At 33.0% G+C, this 26,329-nt stretch overlaps 3 protein-coding genes across 5 annotated transcripts in view; 1 reads left to right on the top strand and 2 right to left on the bottom strand.

Annotated features, from left to right (window-relative positions):
- Positions 1 to 12,319: 12,319 nt before the first annotated feature.
- LOC115452897 (m7GpppX diphosphatase) lies at positions 12,320 to 17,027 on the top strand. Its single transcript, XM_030181520.2, has 4 exons — positions 12,320 to 12,669; positions 14,356 to 14,501; positions 15,370 to 15,594; positions 15,973 to 17,027. Exons 1-4 carry the CDS (start codon positions 12,330 to 12,332, stop codon positions 16,258 to 16,260), a joined length of 999 nt encoding a protein of 332 aa, XP_030037380.2. The 5' UTR covers positions 12,320 to 12,329; the 3' UTR covers positions 16,261 to 17,027.
- A 907-nt stretch (positions 17,028 to 17,934) lies between these two features.
- Positions 17,935 to 20,020, bottom strand: LOC115452901 (serine palmitoyltransferase small subunit B). Its single transcript, XM_030181524.2, has 2 exons — positions 19,695 to 20,020; positions 17,935 to 19,199 (listed from the first exon to the last, which is right to left on the bottom strand). The coding sequence occupies exons 1-2, from the start codon at positions 19,798 to 19,800 to the stop codon at positions 19,081 to 19,083; spliced, it is 225 nt and encodes a 74-aa protein (XP_030037384.2). The 5' UTR covers positions 19,801 to 20,020; the 3' UTR covers positions 17,935 to 19,080.
- Positions 20,021 to 20,811: 791 nt separating this feature from the next.
- LOC115452858 (pleckstrin homology-like domain family B member 2) overlaps positions 20,812 to 26,329 on the bottom strand; it is a 172,237-nt gene continuing 166,719 nt past the window's right edge. For all 3 annotated transcript variants that reach the window (XM_037437765.1, XM_037437772.1, XM_037437767.1), the window contains 4 exons: positions 24,879 to 25,010; positions 24,252 to 24,351; positions 23,426 to 23,513; positions 20,812 to 23,056 (listed from right to left, as the gene is read on the bottom strand). In XM_037437765.1, coding sequence (XP_037293662.1) covers positions 22,874 to 23,056; positions 23,426 to 23,513; positions 24,252 to 24,351; positions 24,879 to 25,010 — 503 coding nt within the window. In that variant the 3' untranslated portion in view covers positions 20,812 to 22,873. The remainder of the gene's footprint in view (positions 23,057 to 23,425; positions 23,514 to 24,251; positions 24,352 to 24,878; positions 25,011 to 26,329) is intronic.

The raw sequence follows: 26,329 nt of genomic DNA, 5'->3' as shown, positions 1-26,329 counted from the left end.
TTAAAAATACCTTTAACTTATATAGGAAATCTGAAAAGACGTGACTATATAACTCCACTTCAGAAGGACATCGAAGAACAGTTTCCAACGAAGCCAGAGGAATATTTTACACCAAAAGTGAAGATAAACACACAAATAAAATTAAGAAAAAGATAGAGTGGGAAAAATGGACCCCTTATTAAAATTAAATCAAATTTATTATGATGTATCACATCCAGCTGGATACAGTTGTATTGACAAATTATCAAGAGCCATGAAAGGTAAAATGAAAAGGACGACGTTAAAATTGGTTGCGAACCCAAGAAACATACACTCCACAAGCCTGTACATAGAAAATTCCCACGAAATAAATACATTTTATCTAACCTAAATGAACTATGGCAAGCTGACTTAAGTGATATGCGGACTTATTCTAAAGAAAATAAAGGTTATAACTACATTCTTTGTGTTATTGACGTTTTCAGCAAATATGCATATGCTAGGCCCTTGAAAAGAAAAATTCAGATACAATCAAAAAGTGTTTCGAAAGTATATTTGAAGAAGCTGACACAACACCTACTCACATACAATCTGACAAAGGCACTGAATTTATTTCAAAAGATGTACAAAGATACTTCAAAACAAAAAATATTAATTATTATACAACAAACAATCCCGATATCAAAGCAAGTATTGTAGAAAGATTTCAAAGAACGCTTAAAATGAAGATGTGGCGTTATTTCACACATAAGAATACTCATAAATATATTGACATTTTGCAGGATTTGATACACTCCTACAATTACAGTTTTCATTCTAGTATCAAAATGTGTCCTTCAGATGTTAATTCTAATAATATAATGACAGTTTGGACTAATTTGTATGAAAAATCTGAAAAACCTTCTAAAATTATGTTACCTACGTTCAATGTGGGTGATCATGTAAGAATAACGAAATATAAACATATATTTCAAAAAGGTTATGAATCTAATTGGAGTGATGAAATATTTGTGATTTCTTCTATAATAGAACGAACTCCGTGGCCAGTTTATACTATTAAAGATTTAGATGGAGAAGAGATAGTAGGAACTTTTTATGACCGAGAATTACAAAAAGTTATTTATGACCCCACCATCGAACATAAGATAGATAAAATAATTCGCTCTCGCTATTCTGGCAACAGACAACAAGTGTTAGTTAAATGGAAAGGTTATCCGAACAAATTTAATAGTTGGATTTTAGCGTCTAGTTTGAAACAAATATGAATAAAGATTTTTATTTAACTTTACTTAGCAATAGTTCAATGGAATATTTTCCTGAAAACAAAACATCAATTTTTTCAACAAAATTGCCCAAATCTATAATATTGGAAGGAGAGTGGTGTGTAGGAATCGTTGAATTTCAATATCCATGTACCATGTTTACTGTTCAAGACCATGAAAATATTGTTTACATTACCAAAGTAATGACAATGCCTAACGAAGACAAACCATCCACAGTATATTATAAAACTCACATACCTGCCACAAACTATGATAATATTAACCATATTTTATCAGCATTAAATAATATAAGAGAAAAATCAAATTCCGCTATGATAATATATCCAAATTTGTGTCTGTTACTGTATTAGATGAAATGATAAAGTCCGTAACATTATCTCCTAAATTGGGTTTACAGCTGGGATTTGAACCAAACAGAAACCTTGTTGAAAAGAATTTTGCTAAATGTCCAGCTAATTTACATTTAGGCTTGCCATCTCAACTTTTCGTTTATTGTGATATAGTTGAACCTCAAATTGTGGGTGACGTAATGACTCCTCTTCTAAGAATCATACCATTAGATCCTTCAAAATACATCTATGGAGCCAATAAAATGCATGTATTTTCACCTCCGCATTATTTACCCGTCATGCGAAGGGAATTCGATACCATTGAAATAGATATAAGGTCAAGCACTGGACAAAAGATACCATTCCAATTTGGAACAGTGTGTGTTAAACTACACTTCAAAAAATTATAATGCATTCTGAATTCCACAATATGACATGCCCGTATGAACGCTATTACTCTCATCAAGCTGGGTCAGGTATAGGAGTGGTATACAAAGGAGCATCATATCAAAAGGGGCATGGAATCGGAAGTTTCCTTGGGGGTTTATTTAGGTCAGTTTTACCATTACTATCTAGTGGGGTTCGTGCTGTTGGTAAAGAGGCATTGAGTGCTGGTGTTGGCCTATTGACAGATATGGTTAGTGCGCGACCTATGGAGGATTCAATAAAAACACGTCTTAAAGAAGCTGGTTCAAACTTGAAACGAAAAGCAGACGAAAAAATTGATAGAATTAATATGTCCGGATCGGGCTATATAACAAAACGAAAACGTCTACCAGGAGTCATTCCATCGTTGACTGCGAAAGTGAAAGCTCTAAAAAAATCGAAAATTACTTCAAAACAGATCAAAGATATATTTTCTAACAATTAATCAAAATGTCTTTTTACACAGTCATTCCTGTGAATGCATTAAGTCTGAATTAGATTTGTTTGCATTGCCATCTACACAAACTAGCATTGAAAGTGGGATTTGGATTCATTATAAGCCAATTTCGTCACTAGCGGACGATGGTCCAATAGAATTTCAAGTTCCCGGAGCAGGCGATGACTACATAGACCTTTCTCATACGTTAATTCACTTAAAAGCTAAAATATTGAATCAAGATAACACTAAACTAGTGACGTCTACAGTTGTAGCTCCTGTGAATAATTGGTTACACTCACTCTTCAGTCAACTTGATGTATACCTGAATCAAAAACTTGTGTCACCACCCAATAACACCTATGCTTATCGCGCTTATATAGAAAACTTGTTGAATTATGCTCCTGCGGCTAAAAACTCTCACCTCACCTGTGGTTTATGGTACGAAGACACAGCTGGCAACATGGATTCCACGACTGATGCTAATAAAGGATTTATCAAAAGACAAGAGTTAGCCGGTGAGAGTAAAGAAATTGAAATGATTGGTCATTTACATGGTGATTTATTCAATCAAGAAAAATTTTTGATTAACGGTGTTGATATGTGTGTTAAGTTAGTTCGTTCTAGAGAAAATTTCAATCTTATGGCCTCTTCAGTTGACCTTAAATTGAAGGTATCCATTACGGATGCAACTTTAATTATTCGTAGAGCACGAATCAATCCAAGCGTGTTACTTGCACACCAGAAGGTTTTGGCATCTACCACAGCTAAATACCCTATCACTCGAGCTGAAGTTAAAGTTTTAACAATACCATCAGGTGTTCAAGGAAAAACTCTTGATAATATTTTCTTAGGACAAGTACCTAAAAGGTGTATAGTTGGATTTGTGAATAACGCTGCTTTTAATGGAAATCTCACTAAAACCCATTCAACTTTGAAAATTATGATATTAATACTTTTTGTTTATATATAGATGGTCAACAAATACCATCAAAAGCTTTACAACCCTCATTCGACAGCAATATTTTTACTTCGGTATATCATACGTTGTTTTCCGGTACAGGTATACATTTTCTTAATGAAGGTAATGGAATATCTCGAGAACAATATGCCAAAGGATATTGTATGTTAGCGTTTGATTTGACACCTGATTTATCAGCAAACTCTTCCAGTCACTGGAATCTTATAAAACATGGTAGTGTAAGATTAGAAGTTCGTTTTGAAACAGCTTTGACGCAAACTATTAACTGTATTGTTTATGCAGAGTTTGATAATGTTATTGAAATAGATAAAAACCGTAATATTTCAGTAGATTATAGTAGTTAAGAAAATAAAAATTGTTTATAGATTAAGTATTTTAAATTGCTCAATAAAATGATTACATCATATAATATATATATTTTTGTAATTTAATCCTTGCAACCCCACAAAAAATATCTGTCTTTCAATAAAGAGAACCATAACAGGTTATTGTTAACCATATTTATGATATTATCACTTTGTCGTTCAACCTGATAAGATTGTGCAACAATTTAGTAAATAAAATGAATACAATAGAAATACAGAATTACTTGAAAAAAATTGATCCATGCATTGAATATAATGTGTATGCAGCCAATCGTTTACCGATATATGTTGTAACTCCTGCATACATAGTAAGTAACTTAGATCCTGATAATAAACCAGGTTCTCATTGGGTTGCCATACACATAGATAAGAATGGATTTGGACAGTATTTTGACTCATATGGTCGACCACCTCAAGGATACCACCGAATGTTTTTAGCGAGAAATTCTAGAATGTGGAATTACAATACTAATCGAATTCAAAATGATTTTACTATTGTGTGTGGAGAGTACTGTATAATGTATTTGTATTATAAATATTATGGCAGGAGTCTCAAAGATTTTCAACAATTATTTGGTGCCAATACTATATATAATGATGTGTTATTAAATGGTTTATTTAATAATGTTTTAAATTGAATAAATAATATTGAAAACACGATGTTTTGTTATTTTTTCTTTATTCTATACTAATAAACTAATACAAAAAATATAATTAGTTCCAAACATGTTTTAACGGTTCCCAATTACTTTACAATCGTAAGCTTGACTTGACTTGACAAATATTAAAAAGAATCATAAGTATTTACAATAATTATACTTAGCACTAGCACAAAGAGTTCAAAATGCAAATAGATGAGTAACTTAAAACACTGTTTTTACAATACAATCTAAATTATTAAAATATTTAAGTATAGCAATCGCAAAAAATACAATGATTGGTTTCTTAGAACAAAGCATAATATCTAAATGAAATCAATTATTTCTTTCACACGAAGAACATTTCAAAGTTATTAAGTTATAAAAAGTTTACGCACTGGCACTACACACTGACAGTTTTTCATTTGTCTGTATCTATTGTATATTTCACACAATCGTCCTTACTAGCCAACTGTTTAGTAATATTGTATATGGTGTCCTTTACGGTTTGCAAGTTCTTATCACAGTCACTTTCTGCGTAATATTTAAGTCGCACTTCAGCGTGTTTCCACTGTTCGATCGTTGCAATATTTTTTATTTTATTAACGTCGTAAATTTCAATTTTAATCAGGTGTGATGCATGTGTACCGTCGTCGCTATTAGATTTGATGTATGAAATGCCGCCACCACTCGTTGATCGACCAACACTGGATGACTTTTTCGTATTTGTCTTTTTCTTCTTTGGTTTTCGAAAAGTCATCGATGTTGTTAAATTCGTTCGATCTTTTATTGGCTATGATCGCCTTTTTGACTTTGGCTGCGAGCGTCCCTTCTTCGTCACTAGGTTCGTCGTTGTCATCAGCGTAATAATAACTCTTGAAAGTATTTTCAGGAAACTGTAATAAAAATTAATAAAAATGTTTTAGTTATCGGTTAAGTAAGTAGTATGTGATAAATACGTATAGGTATGCTAAGTATAAATGTACAAGTTAATAACAATGATAAATTAATAAGAGATCGAAGTCAGCTAAAATGTATTAACCTCGTGGACAACACATACAATAAACAATTAATTAAACATCTGGTTGGTTATAACAACGTTAGGTCAAAGTATAAAAGGTACTTACATTCATTTTTATAACAGTTTCACTATTTTAACACTTCACTATTACACTTAACTGGAGATCTCGCTTGGAACAGAGCACAGAGTGGAATACGATACCATGTGATTTTGAGTCGGGCTTTTATATGGAGAGCGAGTATTGTTTCATTACAGACAAGACTCAACATGTTTCCAACTTTCACCATAAATTTTATATTGAATACGTATTATTCGGAAATGGGAATAATAGAGACGAGACCTATTGTTAAAAATAATAGAGAAGTAGTAAATCATTGATAAAATATAGTTACCACCCGTGGGAACAATGAGAGGATGCAAAGGTTTTGTACCTAGAATTTGGGTAATGTATTATGTATGACAAACAATTGATTGATTTATCTTTCACAAACAATGGCCATAATGTGTAAAGGGCCAGTATTGAGTAATTGTAAACGGTTATTAAGTAGAAATACGATACAAAGACCTTAGCGTTTTTCAATAAAAAAGGATCACTGATAGAAAGTAGAAAGACAAAAGCATAACGAAACAAAGGGAACAGGTCCAAGCTTGAAAATGAGCCGTAGAGCATGAGTAAAGTTAATGCATCACTCCATTCGCTGGTGATATAAATGCAATCCGCGGACGTTGGTAATGAAATCCACGGTTAACTTCGACGTTACATGCGGACGGTACAAGAGTAATCCGCGGACGGTATCATTGAAATTCGCGGGCGGTATAATTTTAATTCGCGGGTGCTATCATTTTAATTCGCGGTCGCTATTATTTTAATTCGCGGTAGATATCATTTTAATTCGCGGTCGGTATAATTTTAATTCGCGGTTGATATCAATTTAATTCGCGGTTGATATCAATTTTATTCGCGGTTGATATCAAATTAATTCGCGGATAGTATAGTGCCCCGACCCTGGAGCAGCCCGCGGACCCCCCGTGGCCGGGGGCGCGGGGTGGCGTCGCAGGTGCTCGGGTATCGGTGAATCCCTTACTACTGACATCAGCACCAAATTTGTGCTCCAAAAGTTATTACCAATAAGTCGTTGTCTTATTGGAAAAGTCCGTGTGACAAGATGTCACAGCGTCCTTAGATATTTTAAGGTTATAGCTTTATGGATGGCATGGATATTTCGGCCTTTAAAATTTAATACGACGAAATTTTAAAGGCCGAAATATCCATGCATATTAATTATTTTTACGTTTTTCTTTCAACTGCGAGAACTAATCACTAACTAGACGTGAATTTAAATTCTTTGCTTGTCAATACTTGTTTAGTTACCCAGATTAAAGGTGAAACAAAATGTATGAAAAATGGACCTTAAGCTATAACCTTAATATAAAATTATATTTCCAGAAAATATGCTAATACGCGCATTGAAACGTGCAAATTACAATATGGAAAAAAATATGAAGTATTTTACATTGGTGTTTTGCTATTTCAGATATATTGAGTAACTATGGCATAAACATAAAACTTTTGTATGACAATCTTCTTAACGTCCGCTTTATATAATCTTAGAACTCTTTGCTAGAACTATAGATATCTTAGTTATGTAGCAGATATCCTACAAATAATAGTTTTCGTTCCCGGCCCCACTCGCATTTTTGCACCCTAAAAATTAACGGATTATCAAAAACCAAAGGACATGTGCTAGGTATTCTAGGACTTATTATATGAAGTTGAACAAAAATATTCACAGTGCCAATCAACTAATTAATGTTATTTTTGCAATCAGCATGTCACCTAGTTGTCACCACGATCGATGTGGCTTTAAGAGTTTAAAATATTACATGGGTAGAGGCGCGAACGACTTCTAGTCACCACAAAAAAAATCAGGTAACTACTTACCATATATCTACGCAGTTCCATATTTAAATGTAAACATTATTTCTGGAAAAAATAATTAACACTTTATCGTACGCTTTTATATTTAGTTAAAGTTCTTTATAAATCTATAACTTACCCGTGGGTGTCTAATTCGTGTTCCAATTTATTTTAATGTGTATAACAAATAATCATCCCCATGTGTGCTATCGCGGGAAGCCATAACATTGTCGCCTTGCAGGAACAATTTTCTGGTTACATGGTTAACAAAAAAGTTTTTTATTTATAACAGATTTATTAATTTGAATTTCGAACACAGGATATTAATATCTTTTAAATCTGAGACCAAGGTCATTAGTAATATACTGCCCCCAGATCATCTTTTTTATTTGTATTTATTTGTTGCGATAAAAGTAACATAGAAAATTTATTATTAAGATTTCAAGCAATATTTCATAGATAAGATATCTTAACAGTTTACCACTGGCGTTGTCGTAGTTGTAATTACAACACACTTTCACCTATAAACACAACTGCTCATAAAATCTGGCTTAATTTTTACCACTATCACTTCATTATACCGGTTTTAACGAGATGTTCTTAACAGTGTACAGCCCGCAGCGTCTGTCACACAATTTATAAAACTGTTTGGACGGACATATACGATTGGAGACGTTGTTAAAAAAAAAAAGTTTTTTTTTGTAAGTAGGTAACGGAATCTTAGTGAATAAAAAAGTTTGTCAAGATTTGTTAAATATATTTAAGTATTTGTTAGAAGCATAACGCAAAAACGGTTAAATGAAACAGGATGGAATATAATAATTAAATGGACTACTTTTAATCTGCATTAAAAAACAATACTTAAACATCAAAAAATAATTTAACAAATCTAAGTATATAAGTACTTACCGGCTACCTCTTTTGGAGTTGGTGACTAATTAAAATTGCTAGCTAAGTTAAATAAACAAATATACTTACGAACACAATATTAAATTATTATTATTGTTTTTAGTGGTTTTTGAATGCGGTTTAAATACTTATTAGAAAGCTTTATTCTTGTATAAACAATAACAATAACAGTGGGATTTCTATTCAAAATCAGTTTGTGTCGATCGCCACAATTTGTATATAAGTACACACAATGCACATTATAAAACATGACTTAGGTACTGTCCCTTACGTCGCAAATTAAATCTAATTTTCACATGTAATAAACAGACAAACACAACATCCCTTCTGTTTATTACTTCATAGAGATTTACGACACAAATACTTATGTTTAGCATTAGAAATAATTCGGAGCGCGCCCTTGATTAAAAAACATTGTTATTACACTATAAATCAGATCGTGTTTGTTTGTATCTCGCCTACACGAACTAAACTTATTTATTGGCTAATCTACATAATAATAGGATTAACACTTATAATTTAATGATAATAAACTTCATGCAAAACTAAATTAATTTAATTTAATTCATGAATGAGCGACGAGTTACAATTATTCATACCTAAAAAGTTTGTGCAATATTAAATTAATTAAAAAGGTGGATGGAAAGCAGTGATGTTAAATGATAAGTATATTTCAAGAAGAAAATTTTGCCAGTGGCCACTAAGTATTTTGCCAAAAATCTATTTTTTTTTTTTTGTAGGATACGTTGGCAGTGCCGGATTTATATTTTTTGTGAGTGTAGGCCACTTTATTTCCGCCGCCCCATGTTGGTAGGTTTATCGATGTATGTATGTATGTTGGTTTCTAAAATAGGTACTTACTTTATAATTTTCATTTGTTTGTATTATGGAAGGCACTCAAGTTAAATAAACGAATGATTAATTAAATCCAGAGAGCGTCCTCTGAAATCTGCCGCCCCTGAGAGGCTGCCGCCCATAAGCCACGGCCTATACGACCTATTCACAAATCCAGGACTGTACGTTGGGGTAGGTAATATCACGAGGTAATACAGTTGTTTCAAGATTACTGCGAAACATACAAAAATTTCCTAATAACAACACAGCTTGAAGTTCCATCCATAATCGTTGATGTTTCATCCTCTCCAGTGACTGTCCTGAGCCGAGGTTTGTAACTCGTATTGGGTTGTCCTCACTCAGCATGATCGCTTAATATTCAAGGGTTTTTTTTTCAAATAATTCGAACTCGGGGATATATTTATTATCGATTAATAAGATAGACGGTGTCGTTAAATTGTGTCTATGTTCTTGGTTATTTTCAAGAGTGACTAGTGCCTAAAGCGCTCGCTCAAACTTCGGTGTGTTGGTATAAATCGGCCCTTGATAGGCTAACAAACGTATTGTCAAGTTAAACAAAATGCCTGAAGCGCTATTTATTAATGTACCACAATCGTTTGCCAGTATACTAGATTTAGTTGCAGTTTAGCAATAATCTTCATAGAACGGGATTACCTGTGATCCGGTATTACCCAATGACTTTACCCATTACGTAAAACTACCTTTATCATGAATCTTTGACAGAACCTAAGTAATAAGATTTCGTTTATCAAACAGTTTATAGAAAACTACATTTCTAACTATAACAACATACAGCCAACTAGCGACCCATAAAGAAGACCTCAATGGAGCCAATTGCTGCATTGTGCTCGGTAACAGAGCGTCCAACAATACATCATATCTCGACAGACGTATTCCCGCTAAATTATTCTGTTAAGTCCCATTAATGGACACTCGTTCGGTTCAAAGGTTATTTCAGATGCACAATGGCGTTAGATTTATTGTTGAAACTCAAGATACCCGTCATAGCGCTTTCGTCAGTAGCACGCATTATGATACAGAGAGATTTAGCTTGTTGATCTCCCGATAAACCAATGAAACAATGATGCGACTGTATACTTCACCTACTTTTTTTGGGTGGGAAAGGGACTGCACTGCACCGGATGGTAAGCACGATGCCGTCCAGATAAAGTGTCGAATGGCAACAAATGGCTATCTTATGCCATTCGACGCAATCATGCCGGCCTGCTAAGATGGTCCTTTACGCTACGGCGGAAGGATCCAGGATTACAGGAAAGAGGGTACATGCGCCCAGGCAATTTATTCCAAAGCGTGATGACACGGTAAAAAAAAAGAGTTTGTAAACCGTGAAGGTTTTAATTAACCATCAAGCTATGGCTTCGTATGCCATTATTTATACTTATTTCTGCCGTTAAGCAGTATTCCGTAAGCACTTCTTATGCATTTTTGTTTCAAGAACTCTGCAGCTCTATAGTTCGTTATTTCTGTCTATATGTCTTAGGGTAAGTAAACGTGGAATTGTTGCTCGTGGTTGACCCTTCTGTTTTGTGTTAATAACATTTCTTTATGAATTACGGGTAAAGTTATCGTATATTATTGGCAGAATGGTCTGCCCGTCTCGTCCTATGGTTCTATAAAACTTAAGAATGAAGGTAATGCAACACGGAAAATAAGTGAAGCATAGGGCGCATAACTTGGTAATATCCTGCAATTTTATTTTATCTTACTAATATTATAAATACGAAAGATTGTGAAATATTTGCATGTTTGTTTGAAGTAAGTTCAGACAGCTGAACTGATTTTGTCCCATGGGAATAATTGTATTTTTTTAAGATGTCGCTGGGTTTGGTAGATATATTAGACATTTTTTTTATCGAGAAAGGCTTTCCAGATTTTTGAATTTACTTGCGAACTATACCTCGTAGTTAAATAAAAATATCGAACTCTTTGACGTGTTTTATTATTAAAAAGGCTTTGCTTAATGACTTGCTATTCATGCTAACTAAACGGATTACGCGACCGACTGCCATAATATACGTATGTTATCCAATTACCTATCCTTTCATATTATAAAACAAAGTCCTCCGCCGCGGCTGACTGAACGCGATAACTGAAAACTATCGCACGGATTTCGATGAATTTGGTATGGAGATAGTTTGAGGTCCTGGGCACATAGTCCACTTTTAATCTCGGAAAAATATATAGACCTTTATCCCGGAAAAATTTTCATACGGGCGAAGTCGCGAGCAAAAGTTTGTATCATATGAAAAAATACTTAATAATATGTAATAAGTACTTCTAGTAAATAAAATATATTAGGTACCTACATATTAGATACATATACAGGTTGTACATATATCAAAATATTTCGCCAGCTATGTCAGGTAATAGGTCCCACGTAATGAAGGCCGAACCTGAGACCTCAGCACACTAGGACCCCATCGCAATTCAAAAAATAAATACGCTACCGGGTCCCTGCACCACCTATTATTGATTTCTTATAAAACAGATAGCATCATAGATTTATTTACAAAATTATTGAGGTGGTAAAATTGTTGATAATCAAAATTTATTTTAGTATAATGTCTTGCTTCCAAAACACGTGATTCGTCTTATAAGTACTTAAATTGTGCCTGATTCAAATATGAATGTACGTTGGCCTCCTATTGCCAATATAAGTGCACTATTTACACATTCGGACATGAGTATATAATATAAACTACATAAGTTATACTTAAGTAATGCAAAAACATAAAAAACTAGAAATAAAAAAATTTAAGGTTGAAATATTTTTATTTCATCTGCTTTAGGTACTTAGATATTCTAGTCACTAATCTATAATCTCTTTAAATAAGTAGGTAAGTAAATAGTAACGAGACAATTCGTCTTTATCACAACTTAATATGATCACAGGAAGCGGAAAATAATACCCTAGGGCCAATGTTTCCTTTCATTCAAATGTAATAAATCAAGTTTATGTTCCTAGTCTGTTAAAATGTTAGGAACATTACGTACAATATGCATTTTCTCTTATATCTATTTTATGATAAAAATAGATTGTACCATTATTTTTTTTTCCTCTATTATGATTAATAGATAGTGCTGTATTAAAAAATCATTTCTGAATAATTTTATAGGGTAACAAAAATAACATAATGATTTATTGAATTTGGCAACACTGACACAAAATGTCCGACAGTTGCCAAAAAGATGAATACAGCCCGCCTAGTTGTAAAAAAGCAAAAATTGACAATGAAAACGTAAATGATGTGAGCGAAAATAAGTTGCAATTAAAAGACTTTGTTATAGAGAAAATTTTGTCCAATAACACTAATAGGAAAACTGTTTCTGTGACTGGTAAATTTAAAGACAAAAGTGGCGTGGGTTTGATCATATTTGAGAAAAATGCATTCAAAGAAGAGGATTTAAGTGAGGAAGGTTATTTTTGTTCGGAGACGGAGCTGCGGACGTTCTTCCAGAACGATATTTACGGGAATTACGAGTGCTTCCCGCGCTCTGAACTAAACGGTACTTTTACTTTCTTTGTCAAGGTTTTATAACATTAGTCATTACAATTTTTTTCTACGAATTCGTGAGTGGACAATTTATTGTAATTATATTTATTTATTAGTTATTCTTTTTATATTACGGAAGATTCTACGTTTACATAATTTTCGTCAACGTTTCCTACTCAATTTGACCCACCATATGGTGGTATTTCCCTATTATATTGTTTTTAATGCGAAAGGTTACGTTATCTGGACAAAGAAACTCGATAAGAGGAACTAGATAAGTAATTTTCGCCTTAATTTATTCCAGAAAGATAGTTCAATTACTTAAATATTATTCGTATTTGACTGAATTTGAAAAATTGCTGGCTGTTTATGTGGTAAGTACTTATAATATTCTGGGTATTCCACGCATATGGGTACACTTTTGTGTTATTTGAGGATATTTTGCATCAAAATTACTGCAAAATAGAATAATTACCACTCTCTTAATATAATTTTAGCCTTTGTATAAAACATTTACTAAATATTAGTCTGTTTTCCTTTAGTTTTTTCCTTATACATTGTTATTCCAATTACAGAATTATGAAACTAATATGGTAACAAAAACTGTATAAGAGTTCTCTAAAAGATGAATATAAGAATCCTATAGTAAATATTTCACCATATTCTATCATAACTTGTTTTTGAACAGGATTTTTTTTTATTTCTATTAAAACTGTCTACATACAGCAAGCAGTTTCTCTGTTAATTTAAATATGCATAGTCATGGTGTAACTAGAATTGTTCTTCAAGGGGGTCTGTGTTCTACACTAAATATAGTTGTTTTAAAAGCTGTCTCAAGTTTTTTTAGGTTTTTAATTCTAGGGTGTGCACCGGGCACCTACTTAGTCCCCTCTCCTCCATCCCTCTATATATGCAATGCATTAGTAACACTTGGCTGAGTGCAGTGTAACAGCTGTTGCAATAGAGTTTACATGTAATTACTTGTTAATTTTAAATAAGTTGTAAAATATTTCAACTTTCACTTTTTTAAATAAATGCTAGAAATAATAAGTTGATTCTGATATCTTTAGTTTAGAAAATTGCTTCACAATTAGTAATGTAATAGGTAATTTTTGTGTCATTTTGGGATCATTGCTTCTAATAAGATTTTAATTAGCAAATTAAAAAACAGTTTTCAATTATTAAATAATTGTATAAATGAAATAAGTAAATGCTTAAAAAATGCATTATTTAGTACTTACATAAGCAAAATTCCTTTTGTTACATAATGAACTGGTATACAAATAGTTAAAAATTACAATGTGTTCTGAATTAAATGTAATTATCTTCAATAAACAAAAATATCTCAACTAATAACTTATATCTGTAAAAATATTTACTCTTGCTCATACTTGACGCAAGATAGTACAGAGTTTAAATGTGAAATTATTTTGAATCTTATTTCATTATGTTTACAATTTTTATTTCATTTCATTGATAATATAGTTGCATATCGCCGGGGATAGTGCAATACTGAGTATGATTTTTTAGGTATTAAAAGTGAAATTTTATCATTACTTTGTTTTTTGTGTATAGATAGTATTGTACTCTCTGATATCTTTGAAAAGTAATTTTACCCTCTCCCGCTTTTTCATTCAGATACATTAATGATTATCTATTTGTTTTCTTCAATACTGATAAATATTCTGTTTGATTTCAGGTGTCAAGACCACAATAATATATCCAGCTACAGATAAGCACATAGCAAAGTTTGTTCACAAAGAACTGCACATTGTGTTAGAGACTCCAGAGCTCTACGAGACACTGACACTGCCTCATATTGAAAAGGAGCAGTTTAATTTGCAGGTATTTTTTTTTTAAGAAATTACTTTAATTTGCAACTGATTGTTTCTTAATAAACTTTAGCTAAACCTTAAATGTAATATCTATGAGGTTTGGTATATTTCCCAAAGAATCTGGATTTTGAGAATCACAATTTATTGATCATCGGCCCAGACTAATGTGATAGAAATATTTTGGTATTTTATTAAAACAATGCTAGCAAATGTAGTATCTAGCTAACTGTATAAAATTTTTGTTGTTTCTTATGATGTCATAACGGACAATGAATGAGATTATAATCAAAGATGAATTATATCAACGGTGTTTTTCTAAATGTTCAAGTGAATACTATGTTTTAGTTTACGTACAAGGCTGTTAGTACTGAATGGACCCTGTTCTTTATCATTTATTTGAGAATGTGACTTATATTTTGTCACTCTATATGATACGGCAGGAATTCACAGATGTGGCCCATAGGTTTATTGAAAACAATTTTTTACTGAGACATTGTGAAACAGCCCTTAGATATTCATAATTATATGCATTATATTTCCTGCTGGTAGGATATATTTTATATCCGCCTGGATAGCGACTACCGTACTCAAGGTGTTAAAACCTGCCATAGTAGCCCATGTAAGTATGTCCCGTTCCGGGACCAGCCACTTCCAACACGACAGCATAACTATGTTGACTGCCGAGGGGTAATCATCTCTCGTCAGTCGACATTCTATTGTACCCCACTCCACTTACCATCAGAAGCAGTGGGATCACATTGCTGCCCATATTAAAAGAAAAAAACCATTCAGAAATAGGGAATAACTCTAGAATATGACTAAATTATTTCACGTAATGTTTGCAAATAAGATATTATATTCAATATTGATTTTTACAGTGGGTGTACAACATACTAGAAGGCAAGAGCGAGCAAGACAGAATAGTCTATGATAATAAGTGCGAGACTGAAGGTTTTGTGTTAGTTCCTGACTTGAAGTGGGACGGATTAACCAAAGAGACATTATATCTGCTTGCTATTGTTAGACAAAGGGGTATCAAGTCTATCAGGGAACTGGATGACACACATTTGCCGTTGCTGAAAAGAATTCGGGACGAGGGCAAGGTTGGTATTTATTTAAGTTTAAATTAAAAATATTATGATTTTCTTTATAATCTATGAAACTTATTAGTGTAATTTGAATGGAGTAGTATCTGAAAAATGAGGTTTATGAAGTATGAAGTGGAATATTCCTTATGACTTGTCTAACTATCTGGATTGATCTATAGTTTAAATAGGTTCTCTGAGACTGACATTGATTTTGTATAATATTTACAATTTGATAATGATTGTGTAAGTAAATAGTTCCCAGTAGTACTTAATTTTTTTTTATTATGTTCTCTTGACTTTACATTACAATAACTTTATATGTATATTCCTCTTCATGTAGAAATCTTCATAATTTTAATAATTACATGCAAAAATTAATTTGTCTTGTTTCAGAAAAAGATCCTAGAGAAATACCAAATCCAGGGCTCTCAGCTGCGCATATATTTACACTATCAGCCATCTTTCTACCACTTACACGTGCATTTCACGTATTTACGGCACGAGGCGCCCGGTATCTATGCAGAGCGGTCGCATCTACTTGATACCGTCATCAATAATATTGAAATCATGAGCAATTATTATAAAAAAGCTACCTTACCCTTCCCCATCAGTGAGACATGGTCCCTGTTTGGCATATATGAAACTAAATGGACACATAAAGAGAGTGCAACCAAGCATTGAGCTTATTGATAAATAAATTGTACATACAGATATATTTTTTAAGTGAAAATGTTGATTAAAAGTGTATTGATGGAGCTGCGGTCGCGGCTGCGCAGTTGTAACGTCTACATTACCACTGGTGTGGATTTTACGAAGGAATGTAATCTAAAAATCAGTATCAAGTCTAACCGTATCATACTTAATTACTACAATGATTACAAGTCCAGCAGACGGGATAGTCTATCGTCTATTGAGAGTCTGTCAGATTGCTACTCCGAAGAGGAATTTGAAGCCACGACTATTATCCCTATAGTTGAGTTTTGTCAGATTATACCAAACTCAATGTCGTGTCTTAAAATCGACAAAAACACCATATCATTTAGGATCTTAACGGAACCAACCAATGGTGGTAATTTTTATAAAGAATTTATAAGTGAAAATTTAGAGGATTCAGTTAAATCTAGCGACGTGAAAGTTAACGTCAGAGTTGGCGATGCGGTCAAAATTATATGCTCAAACTGTTCAAACCTTATCTCGGGATGGTTGTGTGAAATTCGAGAGGATTTTGGAGTTGCCATCCAATAATATGGACATGTCTGAATGGTTTTGCCATGGACATAGCCACGGATCACAAACAGAAGTAGTTTTGAAGTCTAACAAATTAGATTTTCTACACAGACTTACATATTTTGCAATTAATCCATCAGTGTTATCGGAGAAAACCAATAAATTCAACTCAAAAAGAGCAGTATATCATTGCAATAGATGCCTGGCATGGCTGGGCTTGAAGAATAAAGATAACATTAAGCTTTTTAACTCAGAAGTGAAAATCCAGCAGAACGACACAGAACAACTTGCATTAACATTTAAAAATCAACTAGCAAGCGTCCACGTCAGTGACTTTGTCCACACAATAGAATGTATGATGAAGGAATTCAACCTCGGTCTGCAGTTCACAATAATGTGTAAAATTGTCCTAGAATGCACAATTTCTGTAATAAAGAAGCAATATCTATTAATTTGGGTGATGGATAAAGAACTACAAGTTCTTAGAAACAAGGACCAAATTGTTACGGATAAAATTGAGTTACAATCAAACATTGCGACTAAAATTCTTTTTAAAATTGAACTGGAGCTCAATGATGAAGTGGAATCTTGGCTTTCGGACCCGAGCGTCGTTTCTACAGACATATCCAAGAACATGTTTCATCAAGGAGTGGAGCATTTGCAGCAAATGTCTTTGAAAGTACCAGAGACTTTCCGTAATACCAATGGATACTCTGTAAGCTATTTGAAGATTTAAATAAATCTGGGAAATTATTTTGTTTTGTTTTAGTTTCTTTCCATTGTTCAGATAGTGCATTATTATAGTAACTAGATTTCGTACAATACTACCAGCTGATTTGTATACTCTAATATATTTTTTATCTTTAGTAATGATAGCTTTGATGGTTACTATTTCTATTTTAATATTTGTCTTTTTATTATGCTATAAATTGTTATTTTTTTAGCTACAAAAAGTATATATATTTGTGATTACAAGTTATTCAAATAAAGGATCAAAATTATTTTTTGTATTCCTAAGCATTTATTAGCTCACAACATGATTATATATTGGCTATTATATTTTCCCAAAAAGAAACAAGTTACCTCTCCGTTTTGATAATTTACAAGACAGTAAAATCAAACCCAAAACATACTACAACACGATTTATTGTGGAATGAATATTCAATACATACACATAGTAACACTGATTTAATTATAAAAATTAAGTAATACAAAAATAACAATATGCTTGGTACCCTTTCCAATACCGTTCAAACTTTTCCAATATAAATATTTTCATTACACTTAAGATAATGGAAAAAAATAGGTATTTTCAAGTTTTCAATGAATATGTAACTAAAACGTCTTAAAGTAAATTAAACTAATACAAGATCAAAAAAAGAACTTGTGGAAACTTGTTAAAACACTAGGAATTTGAATGAAAATGACAACTAAATGATAGAAAGAAATATCTTTTGATTAGGTAGGAGTCTACAGTGAATAATTTTTCCAAAGTATTAAATTTTTTTGTACAAAAATATATATTTCATATATTCATAATCTTAATACTAATCAACTTCACACCTTCATTAATACACACAACAAAAATAAATTAACTTGCATCCTTAAAAGCCACAGTAACAAGTCATAATTATGCATAATTTCCTTGGTACATTTATTATTGTTGAATATCTATGACTTATTGAAACAAATACATACAAGGTGACAATTTTCTCAATTGTAGATTGTTTTAAAATGGAAATACAACAGCTTATTAAAGGGTTAAAAACATTAGGTTAGAAAAAATGTGCCTTTAATGATTGAATGTACAATACCTCATACATGAATATTTGGCATTTTGCCGCTGTTAAATAATCAGAGAGCAAATATATGTCAATCAAAATAATGAAATTGTCATATTGTTAAACAAGTATTCATGAAATACAAAACTTAAATTAGCCAAATTGTCTATTTCCTTCTTTCTGAACTAGTAAATTAACACATTGCAATAACATTACCAAGTAGTAGCTTATGGTGAAATTTTCTGAAAAGGAACCCTCTAGCATATAGGCACGTATATGCATAAATGCAGTTTACAAATTGTTCTGATGATGATCAGATTCTATATAATGGGAATCCAGCAGGAATTACGTTATATGGACTTCACTACTGTTACCAAATAAGTTTTTGTCAACATTTTCATATTTTACATTATAAGCATTTATGAACAAACTTATTGGTAACATCTAAATCATAATTAAGAGGATTCCTTCTAAATTGTAATATCAGTGGCCTTATGCAGCTTGTATACCCATATCTCCAAGTGTCTGCAACTTCAGTGGACCGATGCCACTCATCAGGATGGAATAGTTGAAGTACCAGAAACCAATAAACAACACCAGGAAGAGCAGATCTGTGCTGTGCTAAGGAATATTAGTAATAGAAATATGTTGAAGCAAAATATACCTAAGTATGGCTGTAACAAAATATAAGTAGCCCATACTGAGGCTGTTGGTTTATGTCTGTTGTACTCAATCTTATTTATATAGGTCACAAAGACATCTCAGGTCAGTCCCTATAGATCTCAGACATAAATCGACAGTCTCTAGATAAAGTATCGAATCTGAAAAATTGCACTTTGCAGATTTAATACTTTGCGTAGGAACAGTCGAAATTTATGTCACCAAGGGCATAACCATTTGTCTTGCAACTGAACAATATTATTGTATTATTTCATGAAATTCGCAATAAATTGACCATCTTTATTCTTTAAAAACCGACAAATGATTAAAACTCATAAAAAGATACCACAATCACCGGTGCATGAATCACCGAATATAAGTTAGCGCGGCCTTAATTAAACATTCTTACCTTGGCTCAAATAAAAACTGTTAATTAAAAAGGATACGGATTAAAATCTGCTCCCAAGTTTCCACCATGTACAGCTCAGTAACCAGAAGGTACCTGATGTACATGTATTTGATGTATTGTTGTATTTTCTTAATCATATCCATTGTAAAAGTTTTGAAACTTTGAAACACTGAAATAACCTTACTTGTAAGGTGTTAGAAAATATGACGATGCGCTTATCAACACTATCTTTTAAAATTTATGTCACCAATTAACTCGCAAAGTTTATAGCAGTTTTATTTATTTTAGGGAAATAGAGAATTTCAATCAAAATTCGTCAATTTAATCTCACTTGACACTTGTCAATATTACTAAATGTCAAAAGTGCTGTGCCGTAGGGACGGACCTCAGAACAATTTGTAAGATCGAATCGATTATTATTGGGTACGCAATTATATTGATTACCTATTCGTTATACGTGAGTGATTGAGAAAATAATGATTTCATATTATTTGAATGTCGTAAGAAATATAGCATTGTCACTTCGCAGAAACGATATTGGCCTGATGTAGAAACACCCGCTAAATATTAATTTGTATTTATATATTTTTTTTCATTTACTAGTAAAATGTAAATTCTCATTTTGGCCTACCTTATTTCAATATATTTTTTTTAAATAGGGCCAAAATAAAAGCGTGATATTTATGATTACAATTAGCCTAACCATTAGGTTCTAACGACATATAGCCTTTCAGAAATGATTTTCTCTTTAAAAAAATTTGCCTACGTACTATCGTCAATCTTTACATCCAAGTTCCGACTATCGCGATCCAGCCGTAAAACAGTCTACTACCAAGAATGCGTCTATCAGTATGGTTGTTTTAATTTTTTACACTGACTCATAAAACCAATTCCAAGCAATTGTTGTTCTGTCTGATTCTGGAATAGTCATATTTATAGTATAGAATTAACTCTGTGTTCAGTACGACAGTAGCTGTTTTGTTGTAATAGTGTATATCCAACTTCGGTTACTTAGCCCCTGATCACAGTATTTCGACAATCAAAAATATTTTTCTATGCCACAACAGTGACATGTCAGGTTTTCTTTACGGCGATACGTCGTCGATAATAACTTTTGATAAGCAATTAGTGTAATGCGGGAAATAAAATACATATTTATATTATACGCTTTATTATCTCGTGGTTAATAATAATGTGACCTTACACTAAAATAAAATTGGTATTAGCCATTTACGCCTACCATTACAATGCTAAATGATTTATACACTGGTATTAAAATAATCACGATTTGTACTTAAAATATGTTACACATGCTTGGTAATAACTAAATATTTCGAAGACCTTTGCCACATCACTAGCCTGCGAGACAAAATACTTTCAAATATAAGTATTTACATGATGGTTTGTACTTGGAAAATTTGATGTAGTGACATTATCTACGTGCAAAAATAATAGATTTTTAAATTCAAAGATTGTTACAGACAATAAATTTTCTGTAAAAAATAGAAACAGCGTTCTGATAATAGCTTCATGCCTTGATTAGAGTAAATCTCTTAAAAGCGGATGCGGAACAAAATTAAATACTATAGGTATCATATCTTCACAATTTTCGACTACTTAATTTTTATAATCTGTACTCGAATGTACTCATGCGACAATGTATAGTTGCCATGCTAAAACCGAATATACTAAAATGGTAACATTAATAAGCGTGCATATATAAATAATTTAGCGAACTTTATAATTAAAATAATACATGGTAATCGCAAAATGTATATTTTAGTAAAAAGAGCCATTTACTCTGGTCCGGTAAAATAGCTGCCAAAAGTTAAAGGAATTAAATCATTCAGCCATGATAAAACACTTCAACAAATAATTTATTTTTTAAAAATAAAAGCTTTAATTTAAATTTGCCATATTTTTAACAAAACATACATTTCGAGATTTTGCCAAAACGCGTAAGATTTAAAATCTAAATTCATTTGTATTACGGTGTCTGTATAATTATAATAAAATATTATATTGTTATTAAACATACAGAATGTTTATTTTAACAGTGACATAACATCATTTTATTTTAAACATATTTTGGGAATATCTTAAAATCATTTCACTTCTTAAAAATACATTTATTAAAATTTATAGTTACATCACTCATTCATAAATATATTGTATTAAATGTGGTAAGACTTTGTTAAAATATTCATATATGAAAGGGACATGAATTGCATATTTTCACACCTGTTGATTTCAATGAATATATTTATTAAAAAGACGGAATTGTAAAAACGTGTACATTTTGAAATATTAAAAATATCACGTCCCTTTCCGTATCTGGTTAAAATTTTCTGTAAATTCAGTCTTAAAGAAGGCACCGATTACATCTAATAGAATTATAAATGTATATAAAAATAGTTGCCCCACACTTTTGTACAATAATTGGCACAGTTGTTAAAAGCTATTGGTGTTTATAAATTTCATTTTCAATAAATTACGTTTTGGCTAAGAATTTTAATTACATGTTATAGAATACTGTGTATATATTTTTATATAATACGAAGATAATATTCTTATCTTTTTCCCCTCCAAAAATTGCCACACATTATGTAGGAAGCGAAAGGGAAACAAGATAGTTACATCCTCATTCAATTTAAGTTCTCAAGAATATTCCAGAATATTCATGGCTACGCGCCAGAATTCTTAAATCTTAGAAAATCTAGAGTTCTAGATAAACTCCAAAATATCCTATCCTACATGCATATCACTGAAAAGAAAACATTTCAGCGCTACACAATAAAAAGTAACAATCACTTTTGACACATGATCACACTAGCTGACACCTGTCAAAATTGACAGCTGTCATTACACACTACACACAACATTCATCACTGAAAATCAACCCGGCACGGAGCGTAAATGCATTAATTGCGGTTTTCATCTGACATGTATTACGTCAAAAATGACATTAACTACACATCGTTGTGACAATACGTTCACAGAAATCTAAAATCTGTGTTACTTTAAAATTCCCACACAACCGTCACTACCGACATCTCTATTGTCCTACTAACATCACTAGTGACCAATATGAAAATTTGCCACACAGGAACGTCACTAGCGACCCAACTATTTATCACATCCAAAAATGTCAATACTCGGCATTCCCCACAGCCACCGGCGCGCCTACAGATTGACAGGTGTCAAATCTGACAGCTGTCATTCGAGATACTCGGTATAACCCTGCGCGCCGGTGAAGATGACGTCGATCCAGATGCGTGCGGCCTCTCCCGACGGCGCCATCAGGTAGTACCGCCTCTGACGCGTCTTCACTATGAACGTGGTCTGCGGGTTTGGTGACTTTGACGTGTTGCCGTGGTCTAGGTATACCTCTTCGATTACCTGTCAATATTATTAGGGTATTTTTAAAGCTTTATTTATAATATATTTTAATTATATTATCAGAGTATACCTAATATAAATAAATTAATTTAAATTGTTAAATTTAATAATATGTTTATCTTATGTTAAATATATTTTGATAGGACAGAAAAGTTAACATAAAATAAGATTCAGCACTATAACTAAAGACGTTTACACAAAATTTATTAAAGTGCCTATTTTCAAATGAAAAAATAAATTGAAAATATACTTATGATAATATATTCCTCAATTAGTCACTAAGAAACCGAAAGCCATGCCAAAAAATTCCCTATAGGATTAGGTTAAGGGGTAGTTTTAATTTTAGAAAAGTCAATCAACGTTGCGTACCTGGAAGTACGCCCCGCCCCGCGGTTTCTTCTCACTCTTGTCCCAGTAGTAGACGAACGTTTTCGTCTCTCTGTCGAAAACGAACCACCTACAACAAAAAATATTTAATTATAACAAATTACGCTCAACAGCTGTCGCTAGTAGGTGGAACATAGATAGGGGCCATATTCTCTATGACACTGTAAACTTTTAACGCGGCCGTGTTACGGTATCTTCGTGAAATAAGTATGGAATGGTATCCTGTATGTCAATTTCTTTTGTGTTAAACGTGACGCGGTGCGTTACGTGCTTCGTACGCACTATTAAAATAACGAGTGGCGTAAAGAAAAAGGCCCCTGATCCTGATGTTACCTTTCATTTCATTCATGTCATTGTTAATGATAAACAAACAAATTCCTTGGTAACATATAAAATATTTTTTTATCCTACAAAATACATCCTACAGAAATTTATACGTGTGTAATTCGTTCAGCTAATTACGTGGCTGACTGTACCATGGGGTTAATTAACACATTCATCCAATTTGTACAAGCTTGTCCCCACCACTGTTCATCTTGCTCATGACTTGTGCCGTTTACAGTACAAAATAGTTTCGATATACCTTTTAGCGGTGTATAGATTGGCGTCGCTGTAGAGGAACAGATGGTTAAGTTCCTCTATGGAAGGGCAAGATTCCCATTCAGGCAGATGTGACCCCTGACGCTGAACATCATCACACCGTCATCAACGAGACCAGCCGCACCTGCATCACCGTCGCTTCGCACCGCATCGCAGACGAAATGGCGGTACTAATTGTACCGCCACAATCTTGAGGGTAGGTACTAACCGTTTGGACCATGTGTGGAACTTGGCGCCGAGCTTGTGCAGGTAGCCGCGGCACGACGTCGACGTCACCGACACGTACGGGCACACCTCGATCTGGTGACCTGCAAACACACATTCACACTTCACATTGTTATATTGAAAGAGTTGCTTCTGCTGCTGCAGGCCCTGTAAATATGTCTTCCTCCTTGATTCCATTTTTTCCTAAAAATTAAATATCGTACACATGATTCCCTTAGCCAATATCAAGAATTATATATGAAATATAATTTAATGTTTGATATATGCTATAGCGAAATACTCGTAAATATATCATATTATATCGAATAGAAATTCCTATTGAATCATCTTGGTGTTCGGTCTGCGATTTTAAGCGACTTCCAAAAGGAGGAGGGCGATAAAAAGGATAATATTAATCCAGAAGTTTTTTTGTATGTAACGTGATATCTCTTCCAATTGTGAACTGATTTTGAAAATTATTTTTGTGTTAGGTTCGGCATAGCTTCATGGTGGTCCCGTGTAAATTTCATTGGCCTACACCCAAAGATAGAAAAATGAATATGAAATTAAACATAAAATTGTAAAGTGCTACATCTGCCAATCCCATTTACTCTCATATAAAACAACTTACCGGCGGACTCGACGTGCCGCCTGAGGTCGAAGTCGTCTCTATCGACGGGCAGGTACCGCGTGAGCGGCCGCTGCGCCTCGCTGCACGGCGCGATGCCGCGGCGGCTGCGGCGCGGCGCGTTGCTCAGCGACACTGCAACATCACACGAAACATTATAACATATTCACATCTAAAGTCATTCATCACCAGGTAATTTTTAACGGTGAAGGAAAACATCGTGAGGAAACCTGTATACCTGAGAAGTTCTATAGGAATTTTGAGGGTGTGTGAAGTCTACCAACCCGCACTAGGCCAGCGTGGTGGACTAAGGCCTAATCCTTCTCAGTAGTACAGAAGGCCCGTGCCCAGCAGTGGGACGGTATATAATACAGGGCTGATATTATATTATATATTTTCATCCCTAAGGTAAAATAAGATTAGAATTGGACTATTTCCGGAGGCGCAAACAGTTCATCCACATCCTAATCTTCAAAAACATTATACAGTATAGTCAGTTATATACTGTACATCAATACTAAATTTGTGCTCTAAAAGTAATTACCAATTGATAATAAGCCGTTGCTTATTTGAAATGTCCGTATGACAAGATGTCACAGCGTCCTTAGATTTAGTCCTTAGATACACAAATAACATATTTACAGAAAATATGTTAATATACGCATTAAAATCGTGCAAATCACGATGTGGATAAATCTGAAGTATTTTACATTGATGTTTTGCTATTTCACGGTAGATTGAGTAACCATCACATAAGCGCAAAACTTTTGTATGAACATTTTCTCAATGTCCACTCTATTGTTTGTACGAGCTATGTCTGAAACTACTGAACCGATTATGCAAATTGTTTCACTAGTCGGAAGCTATATTCTGAGTGTTATAGGCTACTTTGTATCCCGGGACATATTTAACCTGGTAAGATAGGTTATTATACTTTTAAGGTTTAGTTTACTTTTAGGTATCGTCAAATATTATAGACAGAACAACTACTTGGTGCGCGCAAGCAGATATTACATAAGCATAATAATCTAGATCCCTCTATAACAAGTGTGTCTGTGGCTAAGCTCTTGATTTCTTTCATTAAATGTTTTATTTTTTAGTATCCGTTTTTTGTAGTAAGAGTTTTACTCATTCTCAAGTTACTTAATTTAACACTATAAGTGAGAACTTGTTATTGGCTTTTTGACACGTAAATTGTTGCTATTTGTAATATAATCATACCTATATAGCTGTAAGTTTTTCATGCTGTAAATAAATAAATAAATTATAATCTAAATATCACTAAATGTTTTTATTATAAATTTAACCCCACACCAATATCCACGGTTGACGTCACGTCATACCTGTGGCTGGACTTTTCACTCAAACATCATATTTATATTGAAAGTGTTGCCAACAGCGATCCGCGGTGCTAATATTCGTTTTATTGCTTCGTTATAGCCGGATATATCGTT

Source organism: Manduca sexta, chromosome 2 (genome assembly GCF_014839805.1).
Source record: "Manduca sexta isolate Smith_Timp_Sample1 chromosome 2, JHU_Msex_v1.0, whole genome shotgun sequence".
Lineage (NCBI taxonomy): Eukaryota > Metazoa > Arthropoda > Insecta > Lepidoptera > Sphingidae > Manduca > Manduca sexta.
This window is presented reverse-complemented; position numbering and strand designations above follow the sequence as displayed.